Genomic DNA, 17,500 nt, shown 5'->3' with positions numbered 1-17,500 from the left:
AGACCAAAAGTTCCGAGTACTATAGAAATCAAATAGGTAGTTTGTTTGTTGGGGTAAATAGCAGTGATTGTGACATATGCACACACACACGCACACACACGCACACACACACACACACACACACACACACACACACATGCACACACACACACACACACATGCACACACACATGCACACACACACACACACACACACACACACACACACACATGTCATGAACCATGAACCTGCCCATCTCAATAAATGATGGCAGTTATAGCAAGGAAACTTCGAATCTAAAAAATAACAAATCTACTCTATGAGACTGTAGTTCTCTGTTCCAATGTCACGTGACACAGTTGCAAGATGGCGACAATGCTGACGACTTGAATATCTGTGGTGGTCGTGTTAAAACTTGTAGGAGAATGTCATACACTCTTGTTCATAAGTAGCTAGTATGTTGAAAACTGTAATTCTTGCCATAAAGCAGTCCCCGTGAAAATGAGTCCTCATCTGGATCCAGTGTCCTGACTTCAGAAGATAGCTGGACCAGAGCAAATACATCAACGTTGCAAGCGCTTACGTCGTTACAGCTAGCTAAGTCCACTGTGGGTGCCTTGCAAAGAGAAACATGTTGCCGTACGAGTAAACTTCTGCAGTCGAGGAAAACTGATGTTAAAAGTAGAGATAGAAACATTGGCCACAGAAGTCGGATGGAAGCTGAAAGTCAGGCAGAACGGGAAGAGCAAAGCAGTCCATGTGCGGCCATCGTACATCCAGGCACACACACACACACACACACACACACACACACACACACACACACACACACACACACACACACACACACACACACACACACAACCGCCAACCCAACAACTCGTACACTACAGCAATGAACAAATACAACACATAAACCATAATACCTGGTATTTTAAGTCCAGGAATAAAGCTACCAAAGATCGTATTAACAGACAGCGGATGTTCATCGTTCGCCTTCTGAGTAACTTCCACCTTAATAGCAGACGTCTACAACAACACTTCGCACATGAAAACACACAAACCAATACAAGAGATCCAACACACATACCGACTCAACTTTAGTAATCAAGATATCAAAATTACTTTCTCCTCCATCCGGTCCAAATGCCCAGTCAGCGGTCAACTTCCACTGCAGCGAAGTTGCTCCACCAATTGGCGGATTCAAAACGAGTTTTGCCTGGCCGATACTGAAGATGGCAAAGTCCAGCGTTTTGTTATAAAAGAAGACGATTTCGGCCGGGCCCACGGGATACGAAGCTTTAGTTGAAGCCTGCAGGCCAGCCAAATTGGCATGCCCTTCGAGACTTCCACTGAGCGACTGCGTGTTCTCGGTTGCCGTCGGCGACTTTGGATTGAGGTAGTCGACTTCGAGTCGAACGTCATGAATTGTGAGGACATCGGAGATGACATCCCATCTATCAAGTGTGATCACGATTTTTGCAGTTGAGAGATACAGAGAATTCTCTGACGATATGACAGCGCCTTTTTCACGACTCACTATACAATATACACAAGTGAGGTGTGGTGTGTGTGTGTGTGTGTGTGTGTGTGTGTGTGTGTGTGTGGTGTGTGTGTGTGTGTGTGTGGTGTGGTGTGTGTGTGTGTGTGTGTGTGTGTGTGTGTGTGTGTGTGTGTGTGTGTGTGTGTGTGTGTGTGTGTGTGTATGTATGTGTGTGTGCATGTGTAACAGCAGACACAACAAGCAATAACATCTATATCTACTCACAGTGCACTTCCAATTCGGTGATCTTCCACAAAGTAAGCACTGATGCCGTAGATTCTAGCCATGAAGGCAGCTCAGTGTTGATGAAGGTCTCCACGACACTAATATCACCGAATGAATACGGTCCTCCCTCCAGGTCAGTAGACGCAGACCATGTTCCATCCGTGTGCATCGTAAACGACAGCCTAACCAATACACCAATAATAAACAACGAGATTCATACATTCAAATAAAGTCAATATAGTTAGGAGCATGTTCTGTTGCCATGACAACCAAATCTAACACCGTCTACCTCAAATTAAGTTCTAATTAAATAATTTTGTTGCCATGCCAACAAAATTATTGTAGCTTTAAATAATCTTGTTGCCATGGCAACAAAATCTGTTATCAAGTAAAAATATTTTAAATAATATGATAATAGCATAACAAACAATTGAATAATTTAATTGACACAATTGAATGTTCTTTACACATCATTGCATTTCTACGTAATTTCATTGTCATAACAAGCAGATTTGCTCGAATATAAACATGTTTCTAGCTAATTTATTACCGATTTATCTCCACATATATCTCATACCCAAATTACTGTGTTACCATAGCAACCAAAATTGCTCTACATATTTATGCCTAGTAAAATAATAATTGCTAATATATTTAATTTTTTAAATTTTTTCATTGATATTAAACTGCACCAAAAAATTGTCTGATTGGGTAACATGCAGCAGAAAAAGACGAGAGGGGGCAAAGTTTTTTTTATCTTTTTATTTTATTTTTTTAATCATCATCTAACGCAGCGTCTTGTTTGGAGAAAGTGTCTGGTCACAGTTCGCATGCTGAGTACATCATCCACTTGATCACCAAATCCAACCTCCTGCAACACCTCACGAAGACTACAAGTCGCCAGACATACAAAGAATCTTGCCATCTCTCAAAACACATGCCCCTTGAACACGGGTATGCACAGGCCAACATAAAACATACTTAAATATTAAAAAAAACTCAGCGGCCCTCCAAACAGGGGAGGGCGGGTTACTCCAATCAGACAATTTTTTTCAGTGCGGCCTTATATGTATGTATTTTAAATTTTATTTATTAAAATAATAAATTTTATAAATTTTATTTTGTATATGTAGTTGATTTATAAAATAAAATAAAATGGTACATTATGTGTAATATGTATTAATGGTAATGTGTCTAGTAGTAGTATTGCTATCTTATCCACTACAATGAAGGTGCATGTGTACGTGACATGATGTATTGTGTATGATCATAACTGGACGATTAAATCATTCGTATTAATTAATTAACACTTATATGTAAATCAAATGACGTCAAACACACACACACACACACACACACACACACACACACACACACACACACACCACACACACACACACACACACACACTGACACACACACACACACACACACACACACACACACACACTGACACACACACACACACACACACACACCACACACTGACACACACTGACACACACACACACACACACACACACACACACACACACACACTGACACACACACACACACACACACACACACACACAGTCAACACACACACACACACACACACACACACACACACACACACACACACACACACACACACACACACACACACACACACACACACACACACACACACACACAACAATAATAGAATGACCTTAATTTTGTAATCGATCCCACTGTCACGGTTCCCGCTAGCTCAGCTTGGCAATCTCTTGATGGCTTGCACAGCATAGTTACCGTTCCACCAGTGAAGTTCAGTTGGCCATCAGCAAATGCGAAGCTCGGGATAGTAAAAGTTTTCGGTACATCATTGAATAAATTGTTAGCTAACGTACTATTGATAATTTCCTAAACACACACACACACAACACACACAACAACAACAACAACAACAACAAAATTACATCCACGATACAATAGAAGCAACCAGATTCGACTTACAGCCACCGTAAGATGCTGTAGATCACTGGGAAGAAATTTGTTGATTATATCATCAGATACTCCAGCGAGGTCCAGAAGACGTCGCAAATTGTTGACTGAAACGGGGTTGCCATCGCCAGGCAGTGTGCAAGCACAAAGAACTAGTAAAGCTACAACAGAAGAGGCTCTCATTTCTGTTGGTTCTTGCTGCAGCAAGTGCTGATTAGAGCTCGTTGTCTGGGTCAATTAACACCCCTTATGTACTACCACTAAAGCAGTGATAGTTAACTGTCAAACCACTACACTAGCCTATTTTAATTGTCTGCACTTACAAGGGAAGTGACACCCGCAACTAAGCCACACACCCACTACCAATCACTACAAGCAGATGATTGTGTTGATGTAGATGCATAAGAAAGTACGTCATGCTCCTGTTAGTGGCGCTTCCACAAATTTTCACGCCTAAGCTACTAACACCATCACACTTTACATTGAGAAGATCATCAGTTAGGCAAACCGAGGCACCTCAAAGTTGGTTTCCCACCATTGTCTCCATACGTACATCCTGCAGCCCACTGATTACTACAACAGCCCACTAAGTACTCCTACAACCCACTGACTACGTGACTCATCAACCTCTCTGCCTTCACATCACGATTTGATTCGATTCTCAACCGACAAACAACATAATTAGGAGGAGCTAACGACTCTCAACTACAACTAGAAACGCAGCAGTCGTCGATCTATCATGAAAATGATGCTCTACTGTTCACTTCTGGTTTTCCTCTATGTCGTTCTATCCACAGGTTCATATAGCAAAGTTCAACGAAACATTGTAACATCAGTTGTTCTTGTTTAGGACAAACTGGTGTTAACCCTGGTTCAACAATCAACCGTGATGCATCACGTGTAGTCACTAATATGGATCTGAGTGGCGGTGGGTTCTATGCTGGGCTGGATCTACGCCGACGTCGTCGTGCAGCAGTTCAAGAGTGTACACCTATACTATCGTCTTGTCCACAGTTTGGGTCAACAGCCTACTATTCGCTCGAGTCAGACTGTAACAACATTAAGGGAGTTGTGATGGAGATGACTGACATATTGCATGAAATAAGGGACGTGCAAGGTGAAGCTGATGACAATGAACAGGTTGGTAAGTCAAAGAGTTAAACACACAAGCAGACACAGACGTTAGTAGTGTAATACATAAGCTTTGAGAATGACCATGTAAGGTATGTTCACTTTCCCTGCTGCCACCTATCGATGTGTGTGTATGTGCGTGTGTGTATGTGTGTGTGTGTGTGTGTGTGTGTGTGTGTGTGTGTGTGTGTGTGTGTGTGTGTGTGTGTGTGTGTGTGTGTGTGTGTGTGTGTGTGTGTGTGTGTTGTCTGTGTGTGTGTGTGTGTGTGTGTGTGTGTGTGTGTGTGTGTGTGTGTGTGTGTGTGTGTGTGTGTGTGTGTGTGTGTGTGTGTGTGTGTGTGTGTGTGTGTGTGTGTGTGTGTGTGTGTGTGTGTGTGTGTGTGTGTCCATCTATATATCAATACTGCAATTCTGCCCACTGTGGTTGACCATCATCAAAAGACCATTATACATACACTATACCGTCTTTCCTAGATTCTCTGTGACAGCAGCAGCGCCACTCAAGCACAGCTGGATGCAGTACAAACAAAGAACAACGATCACCACAAAGAGTTCAGCTGCATGGTCGAAGAAATGCAACTAAGAAGAGACGCGCAGTTCGCAACAGCAAATGATATCAATCTACCACACACCCACAAAACAAAACGGTCAGCCCCACTATACGAGAGCACAATACCAATCAAAGAATTACAAGGACGTCAGTTCATAAACAAAATTCTCTGCATACATGACCACACTGTAATGCAATGCGACTCTTTGTAAAATACTTTGTGTCTAGATGTGTCCACCTACGATGACGATTACGGAAAACACAAAACCAGCATGAACGACATGTGTTCAGGCGCAGACACGGATTTCTACAAAGACCTCTGGGATGGCCCGTACGACCATGACAAACCAGACGGACAGACATCGGGTGAATACTACCTCGAAAGATCGGCACTCATCAAACAACAAAGCAATATACAAATCAAGCTGTACGGACTGCGATCCGAAACAAGCCTCATTAAACTATTTGACCAAGACATTGTTACGGCTGCCGAGCTAAAGGTGGCCGTCAATTCGTCCGAGACAGCTCTCGTAGAAACCAAACTCTTTTGTAAATGCTGTGCTGGAATTAACATTTGAAACGTTATTAGCCGCCTAGTAACGATTGTACACCATCGCATGCCAGTGAGCAACGCTTTATGAAATCAATTGCAAACTTAAAATGTATACACATTTGTCAGACAACTTGGATGTGTGTGTGTGTGTGTGTGTGTGTGTGTGTGTGTGTGTGTGTGTGTGTGTGTGTGTGTGTGTGTGTGTGTGCGTGCGTGCGTGTATGTGTGTGTGTGTGTGTGTGTGTGTGTGTGTGTGTGTGTGTGTGTGTGTGTGTGTGTGTGTGTGTGTGTGTGTGTGTGTGTGTGTGTGTGTGTGTGTGTGTGTGTGTGTGTGTGTGTGTGTGTGTGTGTGTGTGTGTGTGTGTGATTAGTATGTGTAAGTAGCTAATTTTGCTTCTGCATGTGATTCATCTTCAGATCAGTGAGTGTCACAATCATCATAATTGAGTACACATCAACATTTGGAATATCTATTATCCTAAGTACTAATGAATGACAAACTTTTAGCAAATCTCTTGTTACCTAATAGGTTTGTATGTAGGCTTATTAACAAGTCAGAAATTAAGACCAATTAACTAACTTAAACAACCTCTGCTACCCAGAGCAATTAGTGTTAGGATATAGGCTAAACTCAGACCTAAAAAACAGAGAAGCACAGTACAGTGCTAAACCCTCAGCTGTGTATGTAACCATATATCTCATCACGTGATCTGTTTTGTATACTGAGGTTTTAGCCCAACCCACTCGTCTCAGCTAAGGTTCCCAATGCATTCTTCTAGCTAAACGAAGATACAAAGCCACGTCTCCAGACTTGCATACTTACAGGTCCATCGCTTCGTCCGACAAACAGACACGCTGTCATGGACAATGCACGTTCCGCTTTGCAAATTCCCGTGGAGTGCCAAATTTCTGTAAGACGACACCAAAACGACTAAGACGACCCTTAGGTAAAGCAAATGACTAAAAACCATGTACAGGATGGACGCCCGATGACCGAATTCTCATTAGCAGCTACCAAACAAAGAGAGGTGGAGCCTTATGATGACACCACAGTCGTCTATTGGTCGGTAATGATACCACTTCTCGTCTATTGGTCGAAATAGCTTCATTGCATCTGCGCTAATCGAATATAAATACAGTCCTACAGTTGCACGTTGGACAACTAGTATACTCTTAGTCCGGATATCCGGGCCCTGAGTAACAAGGATAAAGGTTTTTGGTGTGAAATGTCTTCCCATAGGGTGTGGGCTACCTCTACACAATAACACCTGTAGTCATCTGAAACCCTGCTTCCATACCAGAGGTGTACATGTTGTCTGGATAAATGTCTGGTCAAATTACCATGTGTTTGGCAGTAAGGCCAGTTTGTTTGGATAATGTCTGATTGCCGGACGTTACTGTAAGCCCTCTATGAGTGTCCAGAGTAACGTACATAGTAAGTATTATAACATTTTTGCCTCCAGACCACTGACCCCTTCAATTGAAAACTTACATCTCGCCCACAATTGAAATAGTTTGAGATTCATCCTAATGTATGTCTGCACTACCTAGCTTCCCACTTTGCTTTCAATCATTGAGCAGTTAAGGGAAAGCATTCCGGCTATTGCAAAACACAGCAACAGTGATTTAGTGTGATGCAATGATGTTAAGGTGATACAAACTACATATACAGTTTCGTGTCAGAGCCCACATCACTCGCAAACCGCCCACATCACTCGCAAACCTCCCCCATCAGGCACGTACCTATCGTGTGTGTGTGTGTGTGTGTGTGTGTGTGTGTGTGTGTGTGTGTGCGTGTGTGTGTGTGTGTGTGTGTGTGTGTGTGTGTACAAACCAACCCACTTCAGTCAGAGGTCTGGTCTCACCTCTGCAGACGACCAATCTGCATGCAATATTTTCACGGTGCACCAGATGTAGAAGCTGTAACTACTGAAATGCTTGCCATGGGTCCAACGTTCCAGATGCAACTAGATTGATGTTAGCAGATTTAGACTCCTAAATGTAAAGAATGCTGCTGTAACAGATCCATATTGTATTAATTAACTCAAATAGGCACACAGCTGAATATCCTGTAGAGTTACATGCCAACATACAGCAACCACTGTAGCTCTACATCAGGGGCATACCACTGGCATAGCGCTGGGAGGATAGAAGGGGCTAAGCCTCCCCAATCTTTGTAGGTGTGTCAAGCAATAGGGCCATGTTTACCTCAAGTTACCAAACAGTGAGATGAATCTTTGTCCATCACACTGTCCTGGCAATGGTGGACATTCATACATGTACTGTGGATGTAAAAAGGAACAAAATGGGCGTGGCTTTGCAGTGTGATTGACCAGCCCCCAAACGTGAAGACCACGCTACGCCGGTGAGCATACAATCACCCCCTGAAGAAGTACGACTTTTCCAAAGATTTGGGTGTGCCAAGTCATACACTATAAAACACATTTTTCTTACAAGTTGCAACGATGTGGTTCTTAGCCATCAGCTACAGCTCAATTTAGGGTCAAACATAATGCATACCCTCCATTCAATGCAAAACTATCAACTTCATTAATATCAATTTTTCTGGCAAATTAGGTTGTGTGCCCCTAAACTTGCATCACAGTATGCAAAACTAAAACTGCATTGATATCAATTTTTCTAGCAGATTAGGCTGTGTACTCCCAAACTTGCGTCACAGTATAAGCCTGCCTACCTTGTTACCGTCCTACACACAACAGACTCAAACAAACGCTAACACCCACCGTACTACACGCCTCCCCTTTTAACTAAATAATCTCACTGTAAGTATCACAACATCACAGAACAATTTAGATATAAATAGATTTGAAAAACAAGGCAAAATTTGGATACACAAAGTAGGCAGTTAGACGCATACCGAGAGTCACAAGATCACGCGTATGCACTATACGTCCGATTACGTTTACCGCCAAGGTTGAGAGGATTCGAGAGTTGGAAAATATTTGGAACCATCGCACTGAACTGCTCAAAAAGATCCTGAGACAAGTCCTAACGCACATGATCCCGTCAGTAGGTTGTGTGATGTTTCTCACAACTGATGTACTTACCTGTGGGACAAGAAACTGAATCGTAATCGGTTCATTCCCTGCCCATGTAGAGCATTCAATCATGTAGCCTGTGTAGTGAAAACATGTTGCGACTGTTTGAGTATTTAATGAGTGTTGACTATGCAAACCTTTGACGCACTTGAAAATGAGCTCGGCTCTTCGAAGACACCAATTCACAGTCATTTCCTGCATAGGCATTAGATCATGTTTAATGGCACTAAACGTTATGACAAAGCCAAGCAAATTAATTATACTCATAATTACACATAAAAAGTTAAAAATAAAACTTAAATTTAAAATAAAACATATATATATATATATAAATTAGAAAATAAAAAATAGAAAAAGAAGAAAGAATATAAGAAATAAAATAAAAATCAACCCAGGCAAACATACATGTACATGTATCAATTAAACATAAAAAGATAGAAATTAAAATAAAAAAAGAAATAAATAAAAAATAAAATAACAAAATTAAAAAATAGAACAAAAATAAAAAAATAAAAATACAATAAAAATCAATTCAGGCAGACATACATGTACATGTATCAATTAAACATAAGAAAAAATAAAAAATAAAAATATAAAATAAAATAAAAAATAAAAATAAAATAAATAATGAAATAAAAAATAGACAAAAAGGAAAAAATAACAAATACAAATCAACCCAGGCCAGGTAATTGATACATGTACGTGTATCAATTAAACATACAAAAAAATTGAGCTTTGGGCACAGTGCATGCAGGTATTACACGGTGGCTGGACATTATTCCAGGTCATCACAACCTGCAGCACTTACAGAAAACAGTGCTTCTGGGATCTACTCGGATCCTTCGTAAAGTCATGTCTTCTTTCTAGACAGCCGTGATGGTCTAAGTACTTCTGAAGCAGGGTTTGCTTCCGGTACTTGTAATAGACTTCACAAACCAGACTGATCTGGTTGAGCACAACAAAATTAAAAAAAATAAAAAATTGAAAATAAAAATAAAAATAAAAATAAAAATAATAAATAAAAATAAAAAATAAAAATAAAAATAAAACCCGTCCATCCATCTGTCCAAATCTTGTTAGAAATTCTGATGATCAATAAGTAATTAATGTTGCACGGCCCAAAAATGAGTATTCAAGATGTGCATAACAGTGGATCCACAATAACAAAACAACTTAAAATCCAACTGCACGTTCAATATGCGAGAAACACTGGACGGACACAGAGCACTAACCTCGGACATTTCGTACACAAACAGAAGCGGAATCGTTAGAGTCTTGATATCGCAGCGACTTGCAGTATGTAGCAAGCTCCGTAAACCGCTTAGACAGCGATGCCTCGAGTTCATAGTCGACTGGCGAATGGAATCATCAACAACAAGATGAAACACAACGTGCACCTCGGCCAAATTTGAATGCTTAGTTATGTAGTAGTCACCTGAAGACAACAGATCAGCAATAAGCACGTAAATCTCTACAGAAACGAATTAGAGAGACAAAAAGCCGATTTCTAAATAGAAACAAATGCTTATTTCATTGTCAGTTGTTCTAACTTTTCAAGTAAACAGCATGCAGTGTTTCCGCTGTAAATATTCTATTAGTAGCCACTTGGCTAAAGGAGTTTGTTTGTTAGTAGGCAAGTACTATACAGTACCGATCAAAAAGGATTACCCAAATTGGCATTTACACATGTAGCATGTAAAATTACAATTATCCTAACAAAATTAGTGTTACATTGATTCAGTATATTTGTAACCTCCTCTAGCATCTATGACATTGTTTACTCTTGTAATCATGCTATCAACAAGGGTTTGTGTTCTTTCTTGTAGCACATTATTCCATGCTGTCTTCAAGCATTGCCACAGCTCTGACGTGTTCCGTGGCAACTGCTGCTAAGCAACACGTGCAAGATAATCCAATATGTGCTCAATTGGATTAAGATCTGGTGATTGAGCTGGCCAGGAACTAAGAGAGCTGTAGCCATTCTGCTGGAGCCATTTTTAAACACTGCCCGATGAGCGGGAGCATTGTTATGCATAAGTGTGATGTACGTCACCATGACCTAGTTCAAACTCGTAGATTATTGGAACTAGCAAATTTCAAAAATGCACATGTACTCTACAGCATCTAATTAACCACTCGTTGACCAACGCAATGTCACCAATGCGATTCCTCATCATGCAGCTCCAGTAATGACAAATTATTGAATTCAGTCTAAATCAGCAATTACGAGTGAGTAATCCTTTTTGACTGGTACTGTATTTCAGAGCCAAGAAAAATCGCTCAAACGTCAAACAGCTGATAATCTAGAAGACAACTACTATCGATTCATGTTTAACCTGATCAGACAGACAGACAGCATTTCTCAATTGTCACAACCAATGCAGTACTAATGTGACACATGTCATGCTCATGTGACATTGGAATGCCAAAGTCTACATAGACTCTCAGCGTTTAGTGTCATCTTTCTTAGCTTTTGTGCCAAAAATGTAAAAGCGTCTCGATGCTTATGGAAGTCGTATGCACAGAGTGCACCCTCCGCTACGTACAGGATACGATGTAAACAGAGCACGCACAATAGATTGGCCTCCTACTCCTTGGAGCTCCAATGCGTTGTACTAATTGCCATTCTTAACGCACTTTAGCGACTGTGCTTGCAAGATCTGATCTCGAGGAAGGCGCACATGATACACTGTAACCGCAAGCCAAATCGCCAGCAACTTTCATTTGTAGCATTTGGCTAGTTGGCAATCGTCCAGTGGAAACACTGCCATGTGAGTGGTTACTGCTCCATACCAACAATCATAAATATTGTCAAAGTGTTCATATTTCCAACCAACAACAGAACGTTATTAACCCAAGACAAACAAGTGCTAGGGTTACAGTAACACTGCAACAACTCAACGACTAGCCAAATGTGGGTGGGTCAATAGATGGATATGGGTGGTATTACCTACTCTGCGGAGGTCCTACGTTACAGTAATGATTAGTGAGAAAACAGTTACAGTCAATGTCTAACTGGTGTAGAACTAATGAGCAAGAGAACAACTGCATAGCAGTCAAGGGTTTAGGCTTTAGCATGTTAGTGTTAGTATATTCATGTTAGGTAATTGTAAGCAGGTGCTCCTAAGTATGAATGTAGTGTAGTACACATACAGACATGCTATTGAAATGATGATTAAAATTTATTAAGTTAATTAGTAAATTGGTTTACCGAGAGGTTACGAATGATGGGAAATAACACGTAGACAATTCATGGGCAAAAACTAAACAAATATTAGACAAACAGAAAGACAGACAGGCAGACAGACAGACAGACAGGCAGACAGACAGACAGACAGGCAGACAGACAGAAAGAAAAGAAAGACACACAAGTAAACAGACAGACAGATGGACTGACAGACAGACAGACAGACAGACAGACAGACAGACAGACAGACAGAAAGAAAAGAAAGACACACAAGTAAACAGACAGACAGATGGACAGACAGGCAGACAGACAGACAGAAAGAAAGAAAAGAAAGACACACAAGTAAACAAACAGACAGATGGACTGACAGACAGACAGACAGGCAGACAGACAGACAGAAGACAGGCAGACAGACAGACAGACAGGCAGGCAAAAAGGTAGCTAATTAAGACAATTTTGCGTTTGAAGTATATGGCATAGGCAGTTTTAGTCTTTCTTACGTTTGAGACAGAGACATTGTCACAAGGATTATTATATATTTAGTGTTTGAAATTGTGCTTAAAACGTATTGAAATAAATGAAGACAGACAGACAGACAGACAGACAGACAGACAGACAGACAGACAGAAGACAGGAAGACAGGCAGACAAGCAGGCAAAAAGGTAGCTAATTAAGACTATTTTGTGTTTGAAGTATATGGCATAGGCAGTTTTAGTCTTTCTTAAGTTTGAGACAGAGACATTTTCACAAGGATTATTATATATTTAGTGTTTGTGATTGTGCTTAAAACGTATTGAAATAAATGAAGACAGACAAACAGACAGACAGAGACAGACAGACAGACAGACAGACAGACAGACAGACAGACAGACAGACAGACAGACAGAGACAGACAGACAGACACATTTAAACAATTGCCTAAGCTAACTATGATTCAGGCCAAACATGGTAGTGTGCTAACTAACTTCACAACATGCAGAGCAATTATATACACAATGCATCTGTTTCCTGGTAACAAAATATATTCAATAGCTTAAGCAACCAATACAATTAAGCCACACCTGGACTCATCAAAGGACCATCTTGTTCAGATCCTGTTCTCTTTGGTGAGGCTGGCATGCCAAATGCCATATCTGTAGCCTCAACTACCTCGTCCATCTCTTCTGCTGCCGCTTTCTTGCGCTCCTCTTGCTGCTGCTTTCCCTTTCGAACATCGATGCGTATTTTTTCCAGCTGATCGTTGAGAGACGGAAAGTGAAAGTCGGTAGACTGCTCACAAACAGCTGCAAACTCTAGAGAAAAAGCAAGTGATGTGTGTGTGTGTGTGTGTGTGTGTGTGTGTGTGTGTGTGTGTGTGTGTGTGTGTGTGTGTGTGTGTGTGTGTGTGTGTGTGTGTGTGTGTGTGTGTGTGTGTGTGTGTGTGTGTGTGTGTGTGTGTGTGTGTGTGTGTGTGTGTGTGTGTGTGTGTGTGTGTGTGTGTGTGTGTGTGTGTGTGTGTGTGTGTGTGCATTCGTGTGTGTGTGTGTGTGTGTGTGTGTGTGTGTGTGTGTGTGTGTGTGTGTGTGTGTGTGTGTGTGTGTGTGTGTGTGTGTGTGTGTGTGTGTGTGTGTGTGTGTGTGTGTGTGTGTGTGTGTGTGTGTGTCATACAGATGTACACAAGCTTACGCTTCTTAATTCCAGAATATGAACTAATCCGATTGTCAACAAGCAGGACCAAGCCACTGAGTGATGTAGAATACAGAGACATAGCCATTTGAAGTCTTTGTGGATCAGGTGTTCCGAAAGCCAGGCTATAAAGCGGCAAACATAACCAACACACATACAAATGTCCACCAAAAATGCTAAACATGTTGCTCACAAGCATCTGAAGTATACTCTACTGTAGCTACCTGACTATGTAGGACACTATTACATTAATAATTCGTGTAATCGTTGTATACCTTCCAGTTGACACCTTGTGTCTGCACAAATCCAGGACATCACAAGAGAGCAATCTGAGGTTGTGTATTGTCTTCAATTGTGTTCCTAAAAATGACACATAAATTATATCAATACTCTCAGTCTGTCTCTTGAAACTTTGAAATATGATTGTCTCGTTGCATGTGTAAACAGGTAAACAGACAGACAAAGAGACAGAGAGACAAACAGACAGTGACAAACAGACTGACAGAGAGGCAAACAAGCAGACAGACAAACAGACAAAGAGACAGACAGACAGACAGACAGACAGACAGACAGACAGACAGACAGACAGACAGACAGACAGAGAGAGGTAGACAAGCAGACAGACAAACAGACAGACAGACAAACAAACAGACGGACAGAGAGAGACAGAGAGACAGAGACAGAGAGACAGAGACAGAGAGACAGAGACAGACAGACAGACAGTTACAGACAGATAGACAGACAGACAGATAGACAGACGGCCCATCAGGATGGCGATATGAACACCTAAAAGTTATTGCTTTCGACACAGTTTCTGCTGAACAGTTGCATTTTGCTTTTTCTTGTATTGCCAATGGATCAGTCCCTGTTTCAATTGCCAGGTTGTTGTCCTCAGCACGGCTGATTGCTTTGCCCAAAGCCTCAGGAGACGTTCGACCAATAGCTATTGGAGAAGTGTTCAGAAGAATTACTGCAAAATGTATTTGTGCACAGATGAAAAGTGAATTTTCGAATTTCTTTTCTCCTCTGCAGCATGGAGTGTCAACAGAGGGAGGAACAGATCTTCTTTTACACCATATCCAGCTTCTACTAGAAGCCAACAATGACTGGATTGTTCTGAAGACTGATGCTAAAAATGCCTTTAATTCAATCCACCGCTCCCATTTGCTGCAACAAGTGATGAAATCTTTTCCTATCTTGACAAATCATGTCATGCAAATGTATTTTGGGTTTGGTCCTCTGGTCTTCCTACAGAACAACGTCCCTGTTATTTTGTCATCTCAAGAAGGCATCCATCAGGGAGATCCTCTAGGACCGGTTCTGTTTTCTTTAGGCATACAACAAACCCTGGTTGATTTGCAAAGCAATTTCCAAGCAATAAGAGTGCTAGCTTATCTTGATGATGTTTTCTTAGTTGGACCAGCAAAACATGTCCTTGATGCTTTTTCCACTCTTCAACCTGAATTTTTCAAAATAGGATTGGAAATACAGGAAACAAAATGTGAAATATACTGTTCATACGACAAAGAAGACACCTTCTCTTCTGAATATACCATACCTGTTTCGAGTGAAGGCATTGTGATACTAGGAACACCAATTGGGAAACGTGAATATGTTGCACGAGCATGTTCCACTATTGCAGAAAAAGGGAATGATCTTTGTAGACAGCTTGTCGACTTGGATAATGTGCAAGCATCCATGTTGCTTCTTAGATACTGTCATACCACACGGCTAAATCACTTAGCAAGAGGAACGTGTCCAGAAACACTGGCACAGGCAGCTACTATCCACGACAAGCAAACAAAATCTACCTTCTCTTGTTTGCTAGGAAATGTTGACATCAGTGGAAATATGTGGAAGCAAGCAACGTTGCCAGTAAGACTAGGAGGTTTTGGTATGACTTCCCTAAACGAAGTGGCACCCTTTGCTTTTGTTGCCAGCTGGGCACATTCTCTTAAGTTATTGCCTGATCGCTTTCCTGCTCTTCAAGATCAAGTCAACTCTCTAGTGACATCATCTAATCATGCGAGTGATATTGGGCTAACTTTAGAACACCATCTCAAAGATATTTCTACGTTGTCGGATTTGTTGCCTAACACAAAAAAGTTGCAACATCGTCTAACAACAGAATTTGTACAATTGAAAGCAGATCAGTTGATTGAAACTGGTTCTAACCGAGATGCAGCACGATTGCGTTCAATTAGAGGTAAAGGAGCAGGAGCATGGTTAGATTCCATTCCATCTTCAGAGAAGTTTGCACTTTCATCTGGCAATTTTGTCTTGGCGGCTTCTCTCAGATTGGGTCTACCTTTGTCTTTACCACCTTGGGCTACTAAATGTGAATGTGGAAAGTCACTAGATGTTGAAGGGTACCATTTACTAACATGCAAAATGGGTGGAGGCCCAGTTTGGTCTCACAATTCTGTTGTTTTGTGCTGGTCTGAATGCATGAGCAGTCTACAATGCCAGCATCAAATTGAACCAAAAGATAGATATACAACATCCAACAATAGAGCAGACATTGTTGTGTTTGACTCAACATGTGGGGGAAATGTCGAGCTTGATGTGGCCCTTGCTCACCCCTGGAGCCAGGACATTCTGCGAAGTGCAGCAACTACGGATGGAGCTGCAGCAAGAAGAAGAGAAGACATCAAACATAGCAAATATTCTCAAGAGCAGTTGCCTGGAGGGTACACTCCTACCCTTATTCCACTAGTTTTCGAGCACTTTGGTGGGTGGGGAGAAGAAGCATCAACGTTCCTCAATAAACTTTCCAAACTATATAGAGATGAAGAAGGAAAAAACAATCCCTCAGATTTTAAAACACATTGGAGAAGACGCTTGTCAGTACAACTTCAGCGTTGCAATGCCTCGGTGTTGGCTAGAAAGATGATCAGAGTAACATATGGACAGAATACTGACCAGAGTTTAGATGTTGTTCAACTTTCAATTCAGTAAACTAAATTTCGGTTTGTAGGCTCCGTAGGGGAGCTTTTTAATGCTAATTGTTATTTGTGTAATTGTAATTGTAGTTGTGACACTTGTTGTTCATTAGCTGTTACTTTAGTTTCACCTGTATTAGCTTTGATGTATAAAATATATGAAAATTTGACAGACAGATAGACAGACAGACAGAAAGACAAACCGACAGACAGACAAAGAGACACACAAACAGGCAGACACAGTTACAGACAGATAGACAGACAGACAGACAGACAGAGACAAACTGACAGACAGACAAAGAGACAGACAGAGAGACAGAGAGACAAACAGACAAACAGATAGACAGACAGAGAGACAGAGAGACAAGCAGGAAAACAGGCAAACAGACAGACAGACAGACAGACAGACAGACACACGCACACACACACACACACAACACACACACACACACACACACACACACACACACACACACACACACATGTGCACACACAGACAGACAGACAGACAGCCGCTGCTGCCAAAAGAGAGTCACAGAAGACGAAAAAATAGAGCAAAAGAGATGGATGCTATGGGAAATGCATCCAATTGCATCCCTCTGGTTTTTAGCATTACGGCCGCTGGGAATGGAAAGCCCACCAATTTCTACATCATCTGTCCCTGTTATTTGTAGATGAAGATGGACACCCAAACATG

The 17,500-nt window shown here is 41.3% G+C and overlaps 4 protein-coding genes across 5 annotated transcripts in view; 2 read left to right on the top strand and 2 right to left on the bottom strand.

Moving 5' to 3' along the window:
* Window positions 1-6,993, bottom strand: part of LOC134188925 (uncharacterized) — a 22,421-nt gene extending 15,428 nt beyond the window's left edge. Inside the window, exons 1-7 of one of the 2 annotated variants that reach the window (XR_009971406.1) lie at window positions 6,774-6,993; window positions 3,729-3,877; window positions 3,442-3,635; window positions 1,749-1,930; window positions 1,071-1,519; window positions 907-1,009; window positions 1-19 (exon numbers count right to left, since the gene is read on the bottom strand). The exon at window positions 1-19 is cut by the window's left edge and continues 118 nt beyond it. Coding sequence is in view for 1 of the 2 variants with exons in the window: in XM_062657136.1 (XP_062513120.1) it covers window positions 1-19; window positions 907-1,009; window positions 1,071-1,519; window positions 1,749-1,930; window positions 3,442-3,635; window positions 3,729-3,877; window positions 6,774-6,921 (1,244 nt within the window). In the remaining variant the exon portion in view is untranslated. The remainder of the gene's footprint in view (window positions 20-906; window positions 1,010-1,070; window positions 1,520-1,748; window positions 1,931-3,441; window positions 3,636-3,728; window positions 3,878-6,773) is intronic. The other variant, XM_062657136.1, reaches the window with a different exon arrangement.
* On the top strand, window positions 4,201-6,062 carry LOC134188927 (uncharacterized). Its single transcript, XM_062657139.1, has 4 exons — window positions 4,201-4,513; window positions 4,567-4,856; window positions 5,322-5,544; window positions 5,626-6,062. The coding sequence occupies exons 1-4, from the start codon at window positions 4,456-4,458 to the stop codon at window positions 5,973-5,975; spliced, it is 921 nt and encodes a 306-aa protein (XP_062513123.1). The 5' UTR covers window positions 4,201-4,455; the 3' UTR covers window positions 5,976-6,062.
* Window positions 6,994-8,748: 1,755 nt separating the features above from the next.
* Window positions 8,749-17,500, bottom strand: part of LOC134189058 (protein C12orf4 homolog) — a 13,522-nt gene continuing 4,770 nt past the window's right edge. The window contains exons 6-12 of the mRNA XM_062657290.1: window positions 14,137-14,221; window positions 13,862-13,986; window positions 13,258-13,488; window positions 10,242-10,444; window positions 9,147-9,204; window positions 9,019-9,086; window positions 8,749-8,959 (exon numbers count right to left, since the gene is read on the bottom strand). Of these exons, the coding sequence (XP_062513274.1) occupies window positions 8,843-8,959; window positions 9,019-9,086; window positions 9,147-9,204; window positions 10,242-10,444; window positions 13,258-13,488; window positions 13,862-13,986; window positions 14,137-14,221 (887 nt within the window). The 3' untranslated portion in view covers window positions 8,749-8,842. The remainder of the gene's footprint in view (window positions 8,960-9,018; window positions 9,087-9,146; window positions 9,205-10,241; window positions 10,445-13,257; window positions 13,489-13,861; window positions 13,987-14,136; window positions 14,222-17,500) is intronic.
* Window positions 16,202-16,971, top strand: LOC134189060 (uncharacterized). The gene has a single exon (XM_062657291.1). It carries the CDS (start codon window positions 16,253-16,255, stop codon window positions 16,817-16,819), a length of 567 nt encoding a protein of 188 aa, XP_062513275.1. The 5' UTR covers window positions 16,202-16,252; the 3' UTR covers window positions 16,820-16,971.

The sequence above is a fragment of the Corticium candelabrum genome, chromosome 13, assembly GCF_963422355.1.
Source record: "Corticium candelabrum chromosome 13, ooCorCand1.1, whole genome shotgun sequence".
Classification (NCBI taxonomy): domain Eukaryota; kingdom Metazoa; phylum Porifera; class Homoscleromorpha; order Homosclerophorida; family Plakinidae; genus Corticium; species Corticium candelabrum.
The sequence above is the reverse complement of the archived record's forward strand: the minus strand, read 5'-3'. Positions and strand labels throughout refer to the sequence as shown.

Bases quoted from the DNA above. Each gene is read 5' to 3' on its own strand.
- LOC134188927 (XM_062657139.1), top strand. From the start codon at position 4,456: ATGAAAATGATGCTCTACTGTTCACTTCTGGTTTTCCTCTATGTCGTT. The intron at 4,514-4,566 runs GTTCATATAGCA...GTTCTTGTTTAG, and splicing joins CTATGTCGTTCTATCCACAG to GACAAACTGGTGTTAACCCT. The intron at 4,857-5,321 runs GTTGGTAAGTCA...CGTCTTTCCTAG, and splicing joins AAGCTGATGACAATGAACAG to ATTCTCTGTGACAGCAGCAG.
- LOC134189060 (XM_062657291.1), top strand. From the start codon at position 16,253: ATGGGTGGAGGCCCAGTTTGGTCTCACAATTCTGTTGTTTTGTGCTGG.